Source organism: Arvicola amphibius, chromosome 8 (assembly GCF_903992535.2).
Source record: "Arvicola amphibius chromosome 8, mArvAmp1.2, whole genome shotgun sequence".
Lineage (NCBI taxonomy): Eukaryota > Metazoa > Chordata > Mammalia > Rodentia > Cricetidae > Arvicola > Arvicola amphibius.
The window spans coordinates 85435195-85458754 of record NC_052054.1 but is presented as its reverse complement, the minus strand read 5'-3'; the positions used below and the strand labels follow the sequence as shown (position 1 = coordinate 85458754).

General features: G+C 44.1%; 1 protein-coding gene across 2 annotated transcripts in view; it reads right to left on the bottom strand.

Annotated features, from left to right (window-relative positions):
• Window positions 1-213: 213 nt before the first annotated feature.
• The window catches only part of Uba2 (ubiquitin like modifier activating enzyme 2), a 28323-nt gene continuing 4976 nt past the window's right edge, over window positions 214-23560 (bottom strand). Inside the window, exons 4-17 of one of the 2 annotated variants that reach the window (XM_038339813.1) lie at window positions 23152-23216; window positions 21883-21983; window positions 18662-18783; window positions 15093-15160; window positions 13939-14060; window positions 12876-12975; window positions 11593-11756; window positions 8189-8282; window positions 7977-8089; window positions 6441-6596; window positions 5343-5439; window positions 3499-3604; window positions 2237-2373; window positions 214-1018 (exon numbers count right to left, since the gene is read on the bottom strand). In XM_038339813.1, the coding sequence (XP_038195741.1) occupies window positions 837-1018; window positions 2237-2373; window positions 3499-3604; window positions 5343-5439; window positions 6441-6596; window positions 7977-8089; window positions 8189-8282; window positions 11593-11756; window positions 12876-12975; window positions 13939-14060; window positions 15093-15160; window positions 18662-18783; window positions 21883-21983; window positions 23152-23216 (1627 nt within the window). In that variant the 3' untranslated portion in view covers window positions 214-836. The other variant, XM_038339814.1, reaches the window with a different exon arrangement.

The following is a 23560-nucleotide window of genomic DNA, read 5'->3' as shown; positions in this document are numbered from 1 at the left end:
CTTGGCCGCCCTGGAACTAGCACTGTAAACCAGGCTGGCCTCAAACTCACTGAGATCCACCTGCCTCAGGTGTGGGCCATCATGCCCGGCTCAAGCCCAGCTTTTTTACCTAGGTGCTGCTAGGCAAGCAGTTGTCCCAGCCTGGAGGCAGCCCTTAGACGTGTAGAATTCATGCCTGTGACAGATACAAACCAGCTAAAGCAGCCAAAGAGGTAACAAGTACACAGACACCATTTATTTGGTCCATAAGTACAGTATATTTGTTGTTTGGGTTTACAAAACATCAAATATAAATAACCTGAAACTGTAACAAATACACAAAAATTGGCTTCTTACACAGACATACCAGGCAGTACAAACTGAAAATTTGAGTAAATTAACATTGTTTTACATTAATATACACAGTGCCAGGTAACATTTAAAAAACAAGTTTCAATGCATAGCACTTGACACTTCTGTGAATCTTTCAGGTAAGAGTATGAAAATGGTCAGATCTAGGCTAAAAATAACTCTTCTCTAGCCAAAAATAAAGGCATAGTATTTATAACCAGGTCTCAGCGTTCCTACCCCACAGTATTTTCCACTAGGAAATGATAGCTAAGGCTATTTACAGGGAAGGCAACATGCACGCGTTCTCTCAGCTCATCGCTGGTCCACCCAGCTTTGCGCAAAGGGTCTCCAACACTACTACTTCAGTACAGTAACACAGTCCCTAACAGTCTCAGCAATGAACGCCTTCATAAGGGCGGAACCAAAGTCACCACAGCCCTCTGCTTCCCCTCTGTAACAAAGGACAAAACCTTCGGTTCCAACCAGATCAAGGGCCAGGAGTCTGCTCAGTCTAACTCTATGATGTCATCAAGATCTTCTGTCTGCTCCAAGCGGGACCTCTTGGCACCAGCACCCTCAGTTTCTTCCAGTTTCCGCTTGCGCGCCTTCTCGTCCTTGCTGCAGTCAGCGCTATCTGAAGGGCCTTCTTCGTCTGAGTCAACTATGAGCACGTCATCTTGCTCTTGGGCTTATTTCAGAAAACAATGCAAAGAGTGGTGAAGTGTGGGAGATGTCAGCAGCTCACCAAGGCCTCACAGACAGCTCACTGAACCCAGGCCACCCTCACCGCCACCCCAGGGAATGTGTTTGGTATAACAAGCATGTCTACTTTTAGGAAAAGGGTGTTACTGGGAGGGGAACCAACCCTGGGCAAAGTCCTATTTTTTTCCAAGCAAAACAAAAAATTGTGACTAGCACGTTTCAAATGCATCACCATGCCTGCTGAGTCTCCACTGAGAAGGGGCGGGGGCACCCTAATAGAAGAAAGAGCAGCAACAGCAACAAGCCACTTACACCTGCCAGCGACTGCTCTGAGCTGTGCACAAACTCATCTAATCAGCCCTATAAAGAAGACAGCATTATTATCCCACGTCCAGAAAGGAAACCAAGGGACAGAGAGGGACTCCCTGTGCTCACAAAATGTGGCCAGGCTTCAAACTCCGCGACGCCCAAACTCATATTCTTTAGCTCTATCCCCAAAGACAGGATGTCTCCCATGTGCCAAAGCTAAAAACAGAACCACATCTTCCCTACATTTCATTCAAAACCCGGCACAGCAGAGGGTCAGATTTTACAATGCTTTGGTTGAGTGGGGGTGGGGAGTGGGTCAGCCAAGGTGGCCATGTTCTACAGCCTCCAAGTTCACCCCTTAATCCTCAGAGGACACTACAGCCCAAAACAAACATTCTAAGGAACATCAAAAGATGAGGGGTCAAATAAATGGAAACAGAGGTAAAAAACTGTTAACCTTCAGTTTCCTGCACAAAAAGAAAGGAGGGGAGGTTAACGGTCTAATCAAGAGAGCAGCACAGGGTTGGGTATCTGAAAAGGTACCAGGTGTTTGCAGCAGAACCCCTGGGATATTCTGAGGTGGCCTGGGCTTAGGGACTCTGCCTCCTGGAAGCCATACCCAACCAGATAAATGATTGGAGACTTCCATATCAGACAGTTGGCAGCTTAGAACAGACCTTGAGCAGGATTCCCATAGCTTGCTGGGAGTCCAACAGGGGAGTCAGAAAACCACCTCTGCTCCTCTAAGACTATCCCCAGCCTTAAAGGGCTTCATGGTCCATAAAACTCAAAGCTCCACTATACAGTCAATTCCAGACCAATTTAGCGTTAGTATTTTACAAAGTCCACCAAAGTCCCAGCTTGTTTTAAGTCCTCTGGCTTGGAGGTGACTCACCTGTGGAGGTGGACGGCTGGGCACCATCGTCACTGCCGTTGGTGATGCTTTTGGCAGCATCTTCAGCTTGTTTGGGCCCCACTTTTTCTGGGGCATCACCAACAACTTCAAATTCAACATCCTTTCCTAGATCCTCACTGTAAGAGAACACAGGCTGTAAACCAGGGACCAGGCCATGCACATGGTAAAGGAGCAGACTCCTCCACCCTCAGAGTGCACCGCACTCCCATTAGGCTCTAACTTTCAGTGCTCTCGAAAAAAAGATCACAGAGCAAAGCTTTTCTGGTTCAAATGGTAAAGGCTGGCTTTATTTTGTGTCACTAACACAGAAAACTGAACAAGAGATCCTGCAGCCCTGTAACTGAGACGTCCCTTTCCCCAGATGCTACACCCAAAGAGCCTTCACTCCAATCGTGAGCTGATCTTGGTGTTCTGGGGGCAGGGATGTGTGGTTTCTGGGTCTCCCCTACCTTTATAGACAACCCCCCAATTTCATAAATGAGTTTCAAACTGTCCATGAGAATTTATGTGTCAAGGTGAGCAGAGGACGCACATTTTCACAGGCGGTTCTGTTTTGAGACTTGAACACAAGTAAGAAAGACAGGCACACGCCTTCACCCTGACTGTGCTACTCCTTCAGACACTTCAGGTGCCCGTCCTTTCCTGCTGTTTTCTTTTACAAGTAAACCTAAGTCTGCCACCGCCACCCAGCTGGTGTCCCAACGAAGCCAGGGACAGCACAACACTGGACAGGAAGCACATTCAGCTTCAAGTCCATTTGACTCAAAAAACAACAATAACAACTTTAAAAATCTTAAGTTATTCAGTGAATATTCCTCATGGCACACATGTGGAGGTCAGCAGACTTGTGAGACATGAACCCTTAACCTGAGCCACATTGCAGGTACCATATCTACCTTTAAGTTGTCAAAAATCTGAGGATCAGCCATCCTATAAGCCCTCCAGTTTTGTTTTGTTTTGTTTTAGTTTTTTGAGACAGGGTTTCTCTGTAGCTTTGGAGCCTGTCCTGGAACCAGGCTGGCCTGGAACTCAGAGATCCACCTGCCTCTGCCTCTGCCTCCCGAGTGCTGGGATTAAAAGTGTGCCCCACCACCGCCTGGCCCCTCCAGTTTTTCATCCCAAAATGGTTTTGTTGTTTATCTCTCTTTCTGAGTCCTAATGTTTTCCTGTAGGTACAGCCCTGTGCAGCTCTACTGAGCCTTCCTCTCGAGCTTCATAATCTCCAGCATAACAGTTCCTACCTATGAAGAATGTTGATCAGTAAAGTGTAGTCCTGAAGGAAGTCATCTGCTTGAAGCCGGCTGCCATTTCTAATTCCAAAATCAGACAACTTCTTGGGGTTATTAGCTGGATGTGAACAGAACGCAGATGCTTTAGTTATGACTGCACAGTGCAGGCAGGTAAGTTCTTAAAAAGCAAAATCCATTATGGTGGGACTGTGTCCCCGCAAAACTGGCACTCTCAAATCCTGACCCACAGTACCCAAGAAAGTAATCGCATTTGAAGAGACAGCTTTGTACTAGTGGCAACAGATTAAAAACAGTTTTTCACATGCATGTAATCCTAGCACTTAGAAGGTGGAGACAGGGGATCAAAAGGCCAAGGTTCAAATAACCTTGCCACACAATAGTCTTACTCTAAATTAAATAGTAAGTAAGTAGGTGTCTATAGAAGCCTGGCCACCCATAGATCTGGGACGTACATCCCTGCAAGACAGACCACGTGAAGACAGGACAAGAAGGAGAGGAGAGGAGTGAGGGCAAAGTGTTTGATGGTTAAGAAAGTGTTCCAGGCTATGGTTCTTAGTCACAGCAAACTAACTGTGCTATTAGGCACTTAGGAATTCAGCCCCAACAACAAAAGCACTTCAAGAGGGGCAAACATGAAAGACCCACAGAAACCTTGCATTCAAAGCAAACCGATTTCCAACCTGGTCTACAAGAGCTGGTTCCAAGGCAGGCTCCAAAGCTACAGAGAAACACTATCTCAAAAAACCAAAACCAAACAAACAAACAACAAAAAAAAAACACCAAAAACAAAGCAAATCGATTTAAACTGGACTCCCCAAATGGCCAGCCAACATATGACCTGTGATTATACATGACCTAATAACTCAATCTCTCAACAAGCAAAACTACTACCAACAGGAATCCTGATACTTCTTTTAATAATAATTTATTTACTTTTATTTTATGTGTGTTGGTGTTTTGTCTGCATGAGGTATCAGATCATGGAGTTACAGACAGTTGTGAGCTGTCATGTGAATGCTGGGAATTGAAACAGGGCCCTCTGAGCTATCTCTCTAGTGTCCTCCCGCCAACCCCTCATACACACACACACACACACACACACACACACACACACACACACACACAGAGAGAGAGAGTCTCACTCTATAGACCAGACTGGTACCAAACTCACAGAGATCCTACTGCCTCTACCTGAGTGCCACGATTAAAGTGTGCGCATCCACGCCTGGTTTGCATTAGGTTTACCAAATAGCTAAGACTGGCCTTGAACTTCTGATCCTCCTGCTTCCTCCCCCTACTTTGAGGACTGAGACAGGTGTGTGCCACCACACTCGGTTCATGCATGCTAAGAGGCGCTCTGTCAACTGACAATATTCCTGCTCCTGATAGGAAATCTCAACAAAGTTTATAGCTAGAGAATAGTTTAGTGGAGGGGCTGTAGCAGGTGCAGCACTTTGTGTCTGATTCTGAAAGCTGAGGGTGGGGTAGGAAAGACCAAGCTACCAAGACCTTAGCACTCTCCAGTGTGACCAACAGCCTGAAGCTCATGCTCACCACCAACCTAGCCGTAGGGCCCGCGATATAAACTGAGCGTCCTTGTAAATGAACAGTGGTATTACAACGGGTAATTAGCCATTATCTGTGCACTGGAAGACCAATAATCCCCAAGGCACATCAACGCCAGAAACCCTCCAAATCTAGAGCTGTGGAAGACAAAGAGCACCCTGAGAAACTCCCACAAGTTTCACAGCTGTGAGTGCAATAGCAAACACCACATGAGCCAGCTTGTCCCTCCTTCAGGCAGATGCCCAGGTGAGGAAGAGCAAGATTGGTACCTTCTGTCTCTCCCTCTTCCGAGGATATCAGGATTGTTCCTTTCCCATCTTCAATTTGGACATCCGGTGCCACCATAGCAAACTTCTCTTTCACTATCTGAAGGGGGGAAATTAAATATGAATTAATGCAGCTCATTAGTTAGGTTAAAAACCTAATGAAACCCTATATTGCTTTTCTATACAGGTTTACCTCTTCACTGAAGAGGGTTCAAGTTATTCTTCAAAGCTTATTACGTAAGTCTACGTGTGTGTGATACATATACGCAAGAGTGTACACACGAGTGCCACAGCACTCAGACCATACAGAAGCTTTGGGATTGGGTCTCTTTCCACCAAGGGACTTGGGGATGGCACTAGGATCATCAGGTTTGTCTGATTCACTGAGTCTCTTGGGCCACAGTTATCCTTTAATATAGCCTCTCTGCTCCTGATAGCAGGAAACCAAGGAGTTGCCCACATCGCACATCTGCCCATGTGATGCTCTCCTCTCTCTCCCCGCATACTGGGCTCAGGCAAAGCTTCTGACACATTTCCCCTCATTCTCCAAGTCAACCCTGTCATGGAAGGTGTTAGACAGGAAAATGTCTAATCGGATCCTCAGATAACCTTTCCTGTTCCAAACAGCGTCTCCCCTAAACTTCTAAGATCAACTCAAGTGACAACACTGTTAAATCCTGCCTACTCTCCAAACCCAGGAGTCCTTTCAGCTGCACAGCGCACAACACTGTCATAGGAAAGAGCACCTTATACACATCCTTCAAGGCCAAGTGAGAAAGACAGCACACCAGTCTCAGCCAGGCACTGTGATGCAATTTGTTCACCAACAAAACCAGGACAATTGAAGGATATTGCTGTTACAAATACCAACTTAGTCCACTGTCTGCCTCTGCCCAGCCAGGACCTATCCTCCAGTCCAGCACACCCACACCTTTCTAAGACGAGACACATATCCTGGAGCCACTGGCACAAGAGGCCAGAGGGAATCTGGATTGCAAAGCCATCAGGAATGATGCTACTCGCTCTGCAGCCAGGGCTTCCAAGGGAGGGGGAATTCCATCCTCGACTCAAAAAGAAGACAGAACGAGTCCTTGCACTTGCCTTATCCTGTAAGGTGAGGACAGTCACTGTGTGGACATTCAGCCGCACGGTCACCTCTGGCTTGCTGGCACAAACATAACAGCTGCTGTTGGGAGGGTCCAGGGCGCAGGGCACCAGGAGCTTCTTCCTTGGGTTTGGCTGTTTATTCAAAAAAATCTTCAGAGAAAAAACACAAGCAAGAATCAGAAACACTGAGTTGACATTTTACAGATGAATCTGGAATTGCCCCCATCCCCTACTGTGTAGCCCTGGCTGTCCTGGAACACACTCTGTAGACCAGGCTGGCCTCGAATTAAAGAGATACACCTGCCTTTGTCTCTCAGGTGCTGAGACTAAAGGCATTTTTTCAATTCTTATTATTTTATGTATATGGGCATTCTGCCTACATATGCCTGTGCCCAATGTGCACTCAGTACCCACAGAAGCCAGGTGGACGTCAGATCCTCTGGCAATGAAGTTAGTTTTAAGATGTGATGTGGGTTCTGGGAATGGAACCTGGGTCCTCTGAAAGAGCAGCCAGTGCTCTTAATTGATGGGCCACCTCTCCCCTCTCCAGCCCATTTTCACTTTATGACTATAGCTAGCACAGTGTTATTATGTAGTACAGCCTCTGTCTGCAGCTTTCCCCCCACAATGAACACTAGGCCTTTGTGAGAAGAGAGGGAGAAGAGACTTACAGCCCTGGGGCCACACCAGGGGAGAAACTGGTGCAAGGCAATCAGTAGCAGTAACAAACAACCGAAGCTACGGCTGTAGTGCACAGCAGAGCACATGCTGACTGTGCACAAAACCCAGCTTGAAGGCCAGCATCCAGCAAAAGAAAGCCAGAATGACCTTTAACACTCAGGATAAACATTATGGATCCACTTTGATATTTAAAAACTGAGCACAAACTATTGAAACAGTGATATTAAATATGAGTAAGCTTAATAACATTCGTAACTCAAGCTCAAAGCTACATGAAACATTCAGCTTTCTGTGAAAATTGTATCAAAAAAATTTAGAAGTTAAAAACATAAAGGTTAAAACAAAACAACAAAAAACTGACCAGGTATGGTAGTGCACACCTTTAATTCCAGTACTCAGGAGGTGGAGGCAGGTGGATCTCTACGAGTTTGAGATCAGCCTGGTCTACAGAGTGAGTTCCAAAACAGCCAGAACTACACACAGACATCCTGTCTTGAAAACCCAAAAACAAACAAAAAAAATCACCACCAACAACAAAAAAACTGAATAAAGCTGGGAGTGGGGTGGGGTGCACTTGTTCTTAGGGGCCCATTCAAGCCATCCTCAACTACATATGAACTCAAGGTCAGCCTGGTCTACATGAGACAATCCCCAGCAAATTTAACGTGTTTCTTATAAAATTACTCTTAAAAGGAAATTAAATAGCTCTTTAAATCTACAACTCAGGAGGCAGCAAGTGGATCCCAGTGAGTTCAAGGCCGGCCTGGCTCATACAGCAAGTTCCTGATCAGTTAGGGCAGCATAGTGAGGCAATATCTCAAAAAAACAGAACTAAACTAAATTACTTACAGTTCTACACTGGTCTATTTTTCCAGATAAAATCTTCAATCCTTCTAACACTATCAAGCCGGCAATCACCGCATTAGTAGTAGCGATTGCAGGAATGATGTTTCCCGCCATTGCTAGAGGACAGAAAGACACGGACAAACACGTTTAGCTGTCAAAACAGAAAAACTCTGCATGGGTTCGTTGATGATACAACTGAAGCACAAACAACTTACATTTTATATCAAATCTGCTCTTCATATTCATGCTGAAAATGTGCATTCTGAGGTTTGCAGCGGAAGTGACAAAATCCATTGCCGAGGGGTCATCCTGCCAGCAACACAAATGACAAGGCTCGGTCACTATCACTATTTCACTATCACTCATTACCTTCAAAACATTCGGCCACACAGCAGGAACAAAGGGTGACAGAGCCAGAGGCTGGACAGGGGAGGCCGCCCAGTAAGTAGCATGGAGGCTGACAGGGTAGGCGAAAGAGGTTCATCTGGTTCTCAGGTCCAGGAAGACAGTCTGCTAAGAACACTAAGAACCACCATGCTTGCTAGAAAAGCGCTCCTGCTTAAAACAAACGCACTAAACTGGAAGGATGGTCCAGTGGTTGGTTAAGAGAACCTGCAGCCCTTACAGAGGACCAGAGTTCAGTTCCCAGCATCCATGTGGTGGTCACAACATCTGTAACTAGTTCCAGGAGATTCAATACTGTCTTCTGACAACCGCAGGCATCTCACACACACAGTGCACAGACTCATGTGCAAGCAAGCACAACAATTATAAGCATGAAATGAGAAATAAATACACCTTTAAAAAAACAAAACCAGGCTAAAGAGATGACTCAGCAGTTAAAATCACTGGTTGCTCTTCCAGAACACCTGGGATTTCTCATTACCCATATGGTAGCTCATAACTGTAACTTCAGTTCCAAGGGATGACACCCTCATAGAGTATATATATAGGCAGAACACCAGGGCACATCAAATAAACAAACAAACAAAACCAAATGAGACTCTGTGTACAGCTAAAGACTAATTTCCTTTTTCACCAAAGGAAGCCCTTTCTGAACCATTAGTAGTGAGGCAGAGAATCCACACAAGGACAACCTGCTCAGCCTTGATGAGTCTCCAGGACGTCCTACCAGCAAGGGCTTTCGCAGATGTGGCTGTTGAACTCTTTAACGTGTAAAGCTAGAACTGAAGATAACCTATGTGCAGTTTTTGAGGACAGGGTTTCTCTGTGTAGTCCTCTCCAGGAACTCACTTAGTAGACCTGGAGAACTTTGCCTGACTATACCTCATGAGTGCTGGGATTAAAGGCATGCAACAACATGCCCACCTTAGAGCCTTAGGGCCATTTTCCCTCCAGTAAAAATGAAAGGCTCAGGGGTGACTGCTGCCATGTTCAACACACGCTCTCAAATGAAGCAAAGGCTGAAATGCTTGGGCTCAGCTCATCCATGTACCCAGTTCAACCCCAAATGCAAAATGCTACTCCTGGACCTGAGGGTCTCTACCTTATTTTTATTTTGAGACAGGGTCTCACTACATATCCCTGTACCCGTTTGTTATGAAATTTACTACATAGACCAGCCTGGCCTCAAACTCAGAGATTCACCTACCTCTGCCTCCCAAGCACTGGGACTAAAGGAATGAGCCATCATGTCTAGCTGTCTACTTCTACTTTTGTTAAGTTCTTGTGTAAGACGTAGCTGTCTTGCTCTGTAAAATGCCTGGATTCTTTCTTTTCTGTTATTTTCAAAACAGGGTTTGTTAGCCTGGGCTGTCCTGGAACGTGCTGCTTCACCCCATCTATACTGGAATTAAAGGCGTGCACCACCATGCCCAGTTAGATGCCTTTATAACAAATGGTATGTGGGGCTAGAGAGATGCTCAGTGGTTTGGGGCACTGGCTGGTTTCTGGAGGACCTGAGTTCAGTTCCAAGCCAGCATCTACACACTGGCTAACAGCTACTGTAATTCCAGTTCCAGGGGGTCCACTCAACTCTTCAGGCCTATGTGGGCACCAGGCACACATGTCTTACACATGCACACATGCAGGCAAAACAATCTCTCAGGCTGGTGAGACAGCTCAGTAGTTTAGAACATTGACTGCTCTTTCAGAGGTCCTGAGTTCAATTCCCAGCACCCACACAGTGGCTCACAACTGACTATAATGTGATCTGGTGCCCTCTTCTGGTGTGCACGAAGACAGAGCACTCATATACACAAAGTACATCAATTAAAAACCCCAAACCACCCAGTCTCTCAGGGACTGGCTCTGACACCATGAGGGCAGCAGTGCTTATGCTCAGGGCCATGAGCTCCTTATTTGGCCCCAACAAAAAAACAGAAACTTTCCAAATCACTAGAATAACAGCAAAGAAAATATTTCAAAACCTACCATTTATATCACACAAACCAAGAGACTAATGTTTGTAAGAATTTCAAAAACTTAAACCCACTAGCTTTGTTTTAGATATCTGATTCAACTAAACTTTCAAAGTTTATGCACACAAAGTTATCTGAGGATTCTAAAATTGGCCAATCATTTCTCTTTACTTTGAGACCCATAGCAAATCTTTCTTTTCCTTCCCATGCTGGGGATGAAACCCAGGGCCCCATACATGCCAGGCAAGTGAGCACCCCAGTAAAGAGCCAGAGACACATCTCAGTTCTCCCATTAAAACTGTCAGTACTGAAATAAACTTTGTCACGCAATCAATTTTACGTGCAATTCAAATGCCAATTAAACACAGTGAACTTATTTCAACTTTAAGAACAACTGCATCTTCCTGGGAATGCAGCTTGGTCTGTTGAGCAGCCCCCTCTAGCATCACATAACTAGGTAAAGTGGTCCTGCATCCGTGAGGGGAGGCAGCAAGGTCAGGAGGTCAAGGTCACCCCCAACAACAGAGGGCGTTTGAGGCTAGCTTGCACTACAGACCCTGTCTCAAATACAACAGAACCAGGCTCATTCTACAGCCTAGGATGGCCTCAAACATGGTGATCTAGCTCAGCCTCCCAAGTGCTGGGACTGTAAGTGTGGGCCTCACCTGGCTTTTCTCTCCCTGACTTCTGAAACTCTGTGCACTTCAACAGAAAGACAACCTCAGAGCTGAGAGAGGTAGCACATGCTTTCAACTGTTAAGGCCTGAGCCACCCAGTACACTTATCGAGCATGGACAAGGGCCTAGGCTTAGTCCCTGGGGGAAAGTGTATAGGCAACTTTTACTATTTTTAAGGTCAAATCAAGCAGATGAGCTGCTGCCTCCAAAAGCAGAGGCCTTCAGCCCTGCTTTCTAACTCTAACACCTTACCGAGACAAATCACTTTCTACTCAATATAATACAGGCCACAAGTGTTACCAAAACAAATTTTGTGATACTTGACCTTATCCATATGCATAGAAAATTCATATTCTAACGTAACAACTGGAGATGAAAATATTCAAACAAAGTAATACCCCAAGTTGTTAGCCTTTCTTACAACACAGGAACAGCGCAAGTGAAGTACATGTGACAGACACATTTCCAAACAAATCTGATCCTGATTCTACATGAGCTCAGCCCCGTCCCCCTTATCTGCTAAGTGGACTCTCAGGGTCTCAACGCTCTTTGAAAACAGACCTTATCCCACATGAGCTCAGCTCCGTCCCCCTTCTCTGCCAAGTGCATTCTCAGGGTCTCAACGCTCTTTGAAAACAGGCTTGCATAGCTCTTTACATCCAGAACCTGCTGGTCTTTCAAACCCAACTGGGGTTCGTTTTGTTGATCAGATGCATTGGCTTCTCCTAAAAATGAGTAAGAATATTTATTAAACACCTACTTCTACCTTGGTCTATTCAACAGATTCAACTGTTGGCCATTAAGATGTCACAAATAAATAAATGAATGAATGAATAAGTAGATAGATAAATAAACAATTCCATTTGATAGGTATCACTACAAGTATGTGTGCAAGACAACTGATGAAGCTGTGGGCTGCTTAAGACCATGTCAGGCTCTCACGGAATTTTTGGAACATTCAAGAATATAATGGCATGGGGCTGGAGAGATGGCTCAGAGGTTAAGAGCATTGACTGCTCTTCCAGAGGTCCTGAGTTCAATTCCCAGCAACCACATGGTGGCTCACAACCATCTGTAATGAGATCTGGTGCCCTCTTCTGGTGTGCAAGCATACAGGGGAGGAATGTTGTATACATAATAAATAAATAAATCTTTAAAAAAAAAAAAATGGCAGGGCTAGGAAAAACTGGTTGCTCTTCCAGAGGACCCAACACCCTCTCTGGCCTTGGTGGGAACCTACACTCATATGCACATACCCACACAGTTAAAAAGCAATATAAAAGAAAAAGGTGAGTATCATATTGTGCCCAACACAGTCCATACTGTCAGGCAAGCTGGCAGTCCTGCTTCCTTCCCCTCGCCCAACGTTACACAACGCCACTGCTGCTATGTGTCACTCCAGGGACTTTTTAAGTTCAATCATGCTGTACGCTGCAGCATAGTTCAGAGAAGGAAACAGAGTATGCCACTGAGAAGGAAGAAGTTAGTACAACTGTTTTATTTCCTTGACTATAAATTTTAATAATGTATTTTTATATTAAATCTTAAAGAAATAACTCAAGAGTACAAAGACAATTTTTACATACATTCACCACACTTTCAGGAATAATGAACCCACAACTTCCTAATCATTAACCTTTTAAAAAAAGAGAGAGGAAAAAAATAACTAGCTCCTGCTCTTGGAGTAGTGTGTCTAATGATTTCTCTTTATAATCAGCCCTGGCTGTCCTGGAACTCGCTCTGTAGACCAGGCTGGCCTCGAACTCAGTGCTCTGCCTGCCTCTGCCTCCCAAGTGCTGGGATAAAAGGCTGCACCACCACCAGTGACTGGCTGCATTGTTTACCTTGACTCTGCACTTCAGCCCAGTCCAGGGGAACTGGAGGTTTTCTCTTGCGCCAAAGTTTGTCCATTGTCAGCAGATATCTAATATCATCTTTAAAAAGCTGAAACAAACAAATCCCATGAATCATACAGAGCCCAATTTCATTAAACACAGATCAAATTTTGCTGATTTACTTATTATAATTATACCATAAAAGCAAGTTTAAAGGCATGGCACATGTAGGCAGAGGAACAATTTTCAGCACCACAGTTCAAATATTTGGAGACTTCAGGGCAATGGTGCTGTCAGCTCTACGGATGGCCCAGACCGTCCTACCCACCTCCCCAGCAGTCCCACACAATTAGTCTGACACACGACACAAACACGCCAGCTCTGCTCCCATGCAATCCAGCTAAATACTGTTTTTAAAATAATACACTTAGAGGTTTTGTGCTCCATCTCTGCCCCTTTCATTTTGGGGGTTGGGGTTAGTAAACACCTTAAAGTTATAGAGTTAAGAAATTCTGGGGTGGTTAAGAGCTGCCAGGTGGTGGTGGTACACACCTTTAATTCCAGCACTCTGGAGACAGAGGCAGTCTGAGGTCAGCCTTGTCTACAGAGTGAGTTCCAGGACAGCCAGAGCCACACAGATAAAACCCTGTCTAGAACCTTCATCTTCTATGCTCCACTAAAAAACCAAAACCAAATCAAAAACTCACTGTTTCACAAAAGTTGAGCTTTGGTGCTATCGATACTCTAATTTGGTCAGTTTCCTATCTGTGGCAAACTGATGTTTGTTTGTGTCTCTCCCGGAAGAGTATCACACAACCCCACAGGTAGAAGGACAAAACTCCACAAGGTTGCCCTCTGACCTCCACATGAGCACCATGGCATATGTGTGCCCTTCTAAATTAAAATGAAAATTATTATTATTAATAACAATATTGAGGCAGCACCAGCATACACATGGTACATATACACACATGCAGGCAAACCATTCATACACATAAAATAAGTTTTAAAAGAGAGGAAGCAGGAAGCCCAATCAGACCAGAAGAATGAGGAAGAAAAGAGCGAGACTGACCTTGGTAAAAAGTTTAACTGGATCATACCCAGTTGACTTAGCCCATTCCTTAGTGGAAACACGCTTAATGTCTCCATCTTCATTGGAAGCCCTGGCTCTGGCTTCAGCCTCTGTCGGCTCCCCTACAAAACAAGCATCGTATCTCAATGTACAGTTACGTTCTCACCTAAGAGAACCACTCAATGGAAGGCAGCTGTATGGAACATATTCAGAGTTCCAGGACAGTAACGTGAGTACTAGTGTATTTTTGTGCCTCAGTGGCATTTTTGCTGTTATTTTCTTTAAAGGCATTCACCACCACTGGCCTGCTTTCTGAGTTGTTTTTTTTTTTTTTTAAGATTGTATTTTTTAAGCACAGGTAGTTTGACCTATATGTCTGTAAACCAAGTAGCTGACTTGTGCCCTTGGAAGTCAGAAGATATGAGATCCCTTGGAACAGGAGTTTCAGAGAATGTAAACCAACACACGGATGCCAGGTCCTCTGGAAGAGCAGTCAGTACTCTGGTCCCGAGCCACCTCTCCAGCCCTACGCCTGTTTCCAATGGGCACAGGTGTAACAGTTAAAACACGACCCTGTAAATAGAATGGGCACTGCTCCTAGTCCTAATGATTAGACCTGTGAAATGTCTCATCTCGGTTTCTTTCTTTCTGGATTCTTTGAGACAGGGTTTCTCTGTACAGCCCTGACTATGCTGGAACTTGCTTTGTAGACCAGGTTATCCTCAAACTCAGAGATCCACCTGCCTCTGCCTCCAGAGTGCTGGGATTAAAGGCGCAAGCCATCTTGATCACTTTTTTTTACCAGTGAAATGAAACTACTCCTTTGTTCTTAAACCTTTCAATCTTTGTTCTGAAAGCTTTAAAACATCATACACCTTAGTTCCAGAACTCTGGGAAAGTGAAGCAGGTGGATCTCTGTGCTTTGCATATAACTAGGGGCACACAGAAAGACCCAGTCTCAAAAACAAAAAAAAAAACCTATCATCAAAGAACAAACCAACCACCTCCCTAAAATTGGATGATGGGACTGGACATACATGCAGGCAAAACAGCCATACGCATAAAATAATAATTTTTCCCCCGAAATGCAATGGCACATTAAGCAACCTTAAGGCACCACCATTAAATCAACAGCAAAAGCAACAGCCACTCACAAGCAGCTTCAGGGTCGGCTCTGTCAGGAGACACTTCTTGATCTGCATCCTCCTCTCCAAACAGCTGGCTGCAATTCCAGGAGAGTGAACAATCAGGGAAAGGCATTTGAAACAGATGTGACTATTTCCCCAGAAATATCTATTTACAATAGTCCAAATGCTTAGCATGATGATTCACAGCGCATACATAATCCTAAGAGTATCCTGTTTGCTCGTGGCACCAAGGCTAGAGATGGGTGACAGTATCAGCTAGGTTTCAAACATTTCAATATTCAAACGTGCCAGCAAAAACAGGCAAGCTTCGTTCTTGAAGAATATTTTCACACTAGAAGACACTCACCAGACACCTGCAGCTGGCTATTCCATAATTACCCATCTGCTACACATTCCCAAACTCTTATTCTAGGTGGCAAAATTCAGCAGAGAATAAGGCACTTCTTATCCTTACAGAAAAGAAAATAATACTAAACTGTTAAGCTAAGATTCTTCACCAGCGAAGTCACCCTAAACCTGGTTTGATTCTTCAGACACAGAGGCACCCAGCCTTTCCTCAGGGAGATGACTCAGTGAGATCTCAGTGGAACCCTTGCATATGCTTCCCCCACAAAGAAGCAAACACCTAAAACTGTAAAGCTCTTGGAAACACTTCCCAAGAAACGACCTTCTGGTCATACTATTTAACTCCCAACAAGGCTGTCAATGTTTCACATCCCTCTATAGGGCCCGATTGGGTCTTCCATTGAGTGTGACATATCCATGCTAGGTGGTTAAGTTAGTGTGTTCTGTGGCCAAGGATCAAAACTGGGGTATCCATTATTTGGGCAAATACTCCCATCAACTGAGCTGCATAATCCACACACCATACCACACTTTGTGGAGGTTTAGCTGTTGGCTACAACAGGGTCTTACTGTATAGTGGAACTCATTAGGTAGATGGCCTGGCTTAGAATCCAGAGAGCTACTTGCTTCTACTCTTGAGTGCTGTTATAGCCGTGTACCATCTTGTCTGATTTTTATCAACCATACTTCTATTGATTTTAGAAACACATTTTACTGCAGTCGTGACCCAGCCACAGAAAAAGCAAGATGTGACTGCCTCACTGAAAAAGGTACCACGCCACGTGGCTAACATAGACAAGAAATATGGGCTAATATAAGAATTAGTTAATAAGAGCCTGAGACACTGGGCCAATCAGTTTATGATTATGAAATACATTTTAGAACACAAATTTCAGCCAGCTGTAAATCCTTTATGTCTCTCCACATAACAGCCTGTCTCTTGATGACAGCCACCCAACACTTTCTCTGATCAACTCTTCCTTCACTTTCAGTGCCTTTGCTGTCTTTTAAAAAATAATAATGTATTTACTTTTATTTCATTTGCACTGATATTTTGCCTGATGTATGCCTGAGTGAGGGTGTCAGATCTTAGAGTTAGAGCCGGTTGTGAGCTGCCACGTGGATGTTGGGAATGGACTCTGGATCCTCTGGAAGAGCTCACACTTGCCCCTCAGCCCCTACATGGGGGAATCTGGCCCTTGGTGAATGGAGGGTGTCAGGTGTGCACATGGTGCACATACATAAAGGAAAACATTTTTATGTACTTATAATAAAATAAATCTCAATATAAGAAAAATGTTCCCTAATTCCAATAAAGATTTTCACCACAATTAAAATTTTGTTTTGTTTTGCAAAACAAGGTTCCTCTGAGCATAGTCCTGGCTGTTCCGAAATTCATTTTGCAGATCAGGCTGGCCTCAAATGCACAGATCTGCTGTAAATAAAATAATCTAAATGAATGAATAAATAAATGTATTTATTTTGTTTGACAAATAAGTAAGTAAACGGATCTTTGGCCTGAATGTGTGCTCAGTGCACCACATGTATGCCTGTGGAGGCTAGAAGGACACTGGATCCCTGGTAATAGTTACGGACAGTTGCAACCCCAGCATGTGGGAAGTGGAACATCATCTCCAACTATGTGGCATGTGCATGTCCAGGTCAGTCTGGGCTACAAGAGACCTTGTCTCAAGGGGGAAAAGAACAGGAAGCAGGGAGCAAGGAGAACAAACATCTCAGGAAAAAGTCCAAAGAGTGAGTTACTTAGCGAGAAATGCAAGCACAATGACTTCTTGGGATGCACTGGCCTCAAAGAACACACCTCCACTGCTAGGAGTGGGCGGCCCGGGACTCCCTGCTACACTGCTCAGTGGGAAGGGGGAAAAGCAAGGTTACCAAAGCCAGCGCAGCAGCGATGATGCTGACAGCGGGACAAACAGCATCTTCCCCTGCTGCTGTCTTCCTCTCAATACCCAGTCTCACGAGGAAAACACTAGACAAATGCCAATGGTGGTCACTGTGCTGACCTGCTACTCAGAACCACAAGGGTTGCCCAACACAAAGAATATCTAAGAAAGGAATGGCCAAGAGCTAAAGACGTGAAAACTCATGTGGCATCCAAGATGGGATCCTAGAAATGACAAAGGATATTATCTAAGAGCCACAAAACATCAAGAAACTTTTTTTTTTGTTGTTTTTTGAGATAGGGTTTCTCTGTGTAGATAGTCCTGGCTGTCCTCGAACTCACAGAGATCCATCTGCCTCTGCTTCCTGAGTGCTGAGTAAAGATGTACACCATCACTGCCTAACAAGAAGCGTTCTAATTATTAATGCTATCAGAATTGATTTCTCTGTCTTCAGGCATATATCAAACTAATGTAAAACGTTAAAGGGGGAAACTGGGTGGTGCACACCTTTAATCCCAGCCTTTAGGAGGCAGAGGCAGGTAGATATGTGAATTTGAGGCCAGCCTGGTCTAGAGAGTGAGTTCGAAGGCAGCCAGGGCTGCACAGAGAAACCCTGTCTCTGGGGGGTGGGGAGGTGTTAAGGAGATGTGTTCCTGGGAACCCCACTACTGTCTGGAAATTGTGTGCTGACACTGCATTCTCAGTTGTTTACTCAGGCTCTCCCAGCTGGGAATCAAATTTGCCAATTATTTGGGGAGGGGTGTCCAACTATACTCCACTCTTTACAGTTTTTTCATATATTCTGGAGTACAACCCCTCATTTAGGCCATCAACACTCAGCATTTCTTCATTTTGTGACCAGTAGCCTTCCTTCTCACTACCATAGTCAGGCATTCAACAAGTGTTTTTTTTTTTTTACCATTGTTAGAGTTGGTTGTGGATGGTTACTAAACAGGGTAGGGATCCTAACCATGGCCTCAGGCATACCAGGCAAGTACCACACAAATGAGTCCTACCCCAGACCCACTAACTCCACTGTGAATTCTTCTTTAACGGATTATTTATAAGTATGTTTTCATAATTCCAAATATATACATTTGTACAAACTTTGTTGCATGCCTGTGTCCAATACCAGACTAAACATCCAAAATTTCATCCACAGCATGCAAAGAATGCTGCCTGAGCTAAACCCAAGAAAATCACTAGTGTCTCTTTGCCATATTTAACCACTATAAATATAACCTTTTTAAGACTATTTAAGTAAAAATGACCTTGTGTTCCATAATCTGCTCTGAAAACACGCCAGGGACACATAACTCTTACTTGAACAAATACTTTGCCCAAACGATGCAGTGAATAGGTTCCGAAGGTGTGTTTCGAATCGTACAGCCAGGGAACGTTCTCTGTGTTGGCTTAGGATGACACTCGTAGCACTCAGTCACACCCTATAAAGTCAGGGCGTAAGAGAGCAGTTACTCCACAACAGTTAGAAGGTAGTACAGCTACAGACACTTCACCCCCTCACTTACATTCCAGCCCACATCTATGCCGCCAAGAAAAATTTAAACTATAAGTGACTGCAAAACCCTTACTGTATATATAAAGGATCCAAAGTCAAAATGCAAAGGCTAAATGGCATGACCAAGTTGTGGCTGAGGCGGAACCACTCCTCCCAACTCCCACGCAAGTGGAAGGCAAATTCAGAAAGAAGAAAGCACTGCGGTACAACATCAAATCAGAGAATTACATTTTTTGTTTCACCAAATAACAAAACTACAGGGAGCCCGGGGTGGTAATGCACACCTTTAAAATCCTAGCACTCATGCTGAGGCAGGGCAATCTCTGAATTCAAGGCCAGCAAGGTCTACAGAGAGTTCCAGGACAGCCAGGGTTATGTAGAGAAATCTTGTTTCCAAAGAGAGAAGAAAAAAAAGAAAGTAGGGGCAAGGTATCCCTAACGTAGGACCATCAGATGAATCCCTCTTTATCTCAGCATGTCTCAACCTAAGCCTTCACACAGGAGAATAAAAAACAACATAACAGTTAACAGTTAAAGAATCAAAACCCTTGCTGGGTGGTGGTGGCATACACCTTTATTTATTTTTTTTAAATATTTATTTATTTATTATGTATACAATATTCTGTCTGTGCGTGTGCCTGCAGGCCAGAAGAGCGCACCAGACCCCATTACAGATGGCTGTGAGCCACCATGTGGTTGCTGGGAATTGAACTCAGGACCTTTGGAAAAGCAGGCAGCGCTCTTAACCACTGAGCCATCTCTCCAGCCCCTGGCATACACCTTTAATCCCAGCACTTGAGAGGCAGAGGCAGGTAGATCTCTGAGTTTAAGGCCAGCCTGGTCTACAAAGTAAGTTCCAGGACAGCCAGGGCTGTTTACACAGAGAAAGCCCATCTTGAAAAACAAACAAAAAGAATCAATATATGTTTTAATATAAATTAAATGGCAGATCCAGGATCTCCTGCTAATGCTACTGTGGCCCTCTGACTTCCAATAAATACCTCGGATGAAGCCACCGACAAGCACCACATTGTGTATGATGCAGATGACACCAAACACCCGCACCTCATTCTATACTGACACATTATATTCTACAAAGTACTGACACACACACAACCTCTGGAGAATGGCACAGAATACACTTCCAAGACTAACAGTTAAAACAAAAGAAAGCCATGCTTTTTTAACATAGGTACCCAGTCAAAAAAATACCAATGGGCTGGAGAGATGGCTCAGTGGTTAAGACTGCTCTTTCAGAGCACCTGGGTTCAATTCCCAGCACCCACATGGCAGCTCACAACCGTCTGAAAATCCAGTTCCAGGGGATCTGACATCTTCACACCAATGCACATAAAGTTAATCACAAATATTATTTTTAAAAAATGAGAGAAGCCAGGCCATTTTAAGTATTTTCAAAAAGTACTTTCTAACCTTTGAAGGAATTCTTCAAATGCAGCTTTTAATGTTTATTTCCCAAAGGAGCTAAGAACATATCTGAAGACCTAACTAATCAGTCCCGGGCTTTTATAAACCTAGGCTAGAGATGCACACCACCCATTTGTTCGTTAGCTTCACTGACATGCTTCAGATAGTTCATCAACACTCTTCAAATTTATCTGCACACTAGACTCCTTTAGGTAAAAATGAACATTAGAGATCTGGAGTTAGGATTGGTCACTACCTCATTTCTACACATGAACTAGACTCCAAACCCAAAAGTCAACTGTTGATTTCTGTACTCATTTAGTGTGTGTGCATACACAGGAGCACCAAAGTACACATGTGGCAATCGGCGGAGAAGTAGTGTGGGAGTTGATTTCTCCTTCCAACACGTGGGTACAAGGGATGAAACCTAAGTTGTCAAGCTCAGCAGCACGCGCCAGCTGAACCATCTCACTGGCCCCAAAGTCACTTCTGACTTGTTTTGAGACAAAGTCTCCAATATGTACTTCTGACTTGTTTTGAGACAAAGTCTCACTATGCAGCCCTGGCTGGCTGGAATTCACTATGTAGACCAAGCTGGCCTTGAAGCCAAACAGATCCTGCTATGGGATTAAAGAGGGTGTGTGCCACCATGCCTGGCACACTGCAACTTTTGGAAGTCTGACTTACTGCTTACCATCTACAACATTACACAAAGCCCTATGACTACTAAGCATTTTTGTAGCTTGTTCTGTCAGTCTAAGGATTTCTGTTTGTTTGATTTTGGTTTTTCAAGACAGTTTTTTCTCTGTGTAGCCCTGGCTGTCCTGGAACTTGCTCTGTAGACCAAAGATCCACTTGCCTCTGCCTCCTGAATGTTGGGACTAAAAGAAGGCACTACCATGCCCTGCTCAGGCTAAGAATTTTAATAGATACCTTAAAGGAAACAAAGTGGCAGAGTAAAAGCTCTCTTACTCTTGCCTCTAAAGCAGGCAGGCTTTATCTGAAGGTGGAAAGTCTTCTGGGAACTTAATGAACCCAGGGACCCAAGCATTATCAGGGTTTTGTTTGTTTGTTTTAGTTTTTCAAGACAGGGTTTCTCAGCTTTGGAGCCTGTCCTGGAACTTGGTCTGTAGACCAGGCTGGCCTCAAACTCAGAGATCAGCTTGTCTCTGCCTCCCAAGTGCTGGGATTAAAGGCATGTGCTACTACTGCCTGGCACCACCCTGTCTTATACAGCATGAAATCTCTATACCTTGGATGCTGGCCTGCTTATACTATATACACCCAAAGTTTTTTCCTTCCTAAGTCTCAAGTAAGGGCTGGAGAGATGGCTCAGAGGTTAAGAGCACTGATTGCTCTTCCAGAGGTCCTGAGTTCAATTCCCAGCAACCACATGGTGGCTCACAACCATCTGTAATGGGGTCTGGTGCCCTCTTCTGGCCTGAAAGTATACATGCAAGCAGAACACTGTATATGTAATAAATAAATATTTAAAAAAAAAAAAAGTCTCAAGTAAATAGGTGAAAAATAAGAACAAAGTGTTAAAAAAATAAAAAAAAATTTAAAAAAAAAAAAAAAAAAAAAAGAACAAAGTGTTTACCTTCTTGATAGTGGTCACTTGTCCAAGATAACCAGCAGTCCCACTTTCAATGAGAGGCACATCAGCTGCCAGACACATTCTATTTACATGGTTTCGGGCAGCTTAAAGAAAAACACGAGTTACCAAGAGTTTCTGATGACAAAAACAAGTTCAGGATGACAATTATGGAAACATTTTCTTGCTTTCAATAAAGCATACGTTCACTGTGACTAAAGCAAAGATAATAACTCAACTACTTTTGTCTGCAACACTTTGGCTACAACCTTAGCCAATGACATGTCATTACAGGACAACACAGCAAAACCAAACAATAAGAAATTTGCTTCACAAATTTACTCTAGACAAAGACTCTTTTTTTCTTTATTTTATTTTTGGTTTTTCAAGATAGGGTTTCTCTGTGTAGCTTTGGAGCCTGTCCTGGGTCTTGCTCTGTAGACCAGGCTGGCCTCAAACTCAGAGATTCACCTGCCTCTGCCTCCTAAATGCTGGGATTAAAGACACGCCCACCATGCTTAGCTTTCCAGAAAAAAATTTGTTACACCTACAAGGACCTGGTCTAGGATCCTGTGTTACAGGTACAGCTATAAGAATTCTAGAGCCATAGTCTTTAAATGGAGCAGCCTAAACTAAACCTGGTGTACCAGTCCTTGGGAGGCAGAAGCACAATGGGTCAGAAGAGTTCAAGATCATCCCCAGCTACTAAGACCCATCTCAAGAATAGAGCAGAACACTAGCATCTTACTGTGGCCTCACTCTAAGGCACTTTACAATCACCGGATGCCCTGGCCCACTTGTATTATAATAGTCCTGGTGGACACCCCTCAGATGCACATTACCTAGGTCTATGCACAATCAAGACATATTGCAACCACCTGAAACAAATTCACAGGCACGCCAGGCAGTCATGCTATGCAAAGTCTTCCAATGCCCTTCTATCTATACCTTCTGGTAGAATAGCAAAGTGTATGAAGGCCAACTGTGTGTCCTAGAGAAACAGCCATCAACTAGCCCTGCTTATACCTAAAATCCTAGAACACCAGAGACTGAGGCAGGAGGATTATCACCAGTTTAAGGTCAGCCTGGGGGAACATGGTGAGTTCCAGACTGGCTTGGGCTGAGCAACAGAGACTGCCACACATCCCAAAAGTCCCACCTATTCTTATTTCCTTTTGTGTTTAAGTTCTAATTCATAGTTGGACACTAAATCTCTAACCAGCTTTGACACGGGGAAGAGGAAATAACGAAATGTGAAACATTAAAACACCTTACCTCTGTTATCTAACGCGTTCATAACCAATATAAACTTTCGAAAAAATTCCACATTATACTCTGGGCTGAAAAGCAAAACAAAAAGGTCACCAAAACTGGTCTTTCGTATGACTTTTCTCAGCATAATAAATAGAGTCCCGAAATGGACAAATAACTGTAAAAATAATCGTTGGTGGGAAGTATATGCCATAGTCACAGGAAGGCTGGAATTTTCCTAACACAAGCATATTTTAAAGGAACTATTCTCAAGTTTCTCTCCTTCCTGACCAGCAATCTAAGACACCAAGACAAATTCTTAAACTGGCAGAAAGCTGGCATAACCTCACTAGTAACCCCCTAAGGGTAGCAAGTGCCTGGGAACATACAAGGGACACATTCCCAGGATCTGCATGGCCAGCGGTTTCACCTC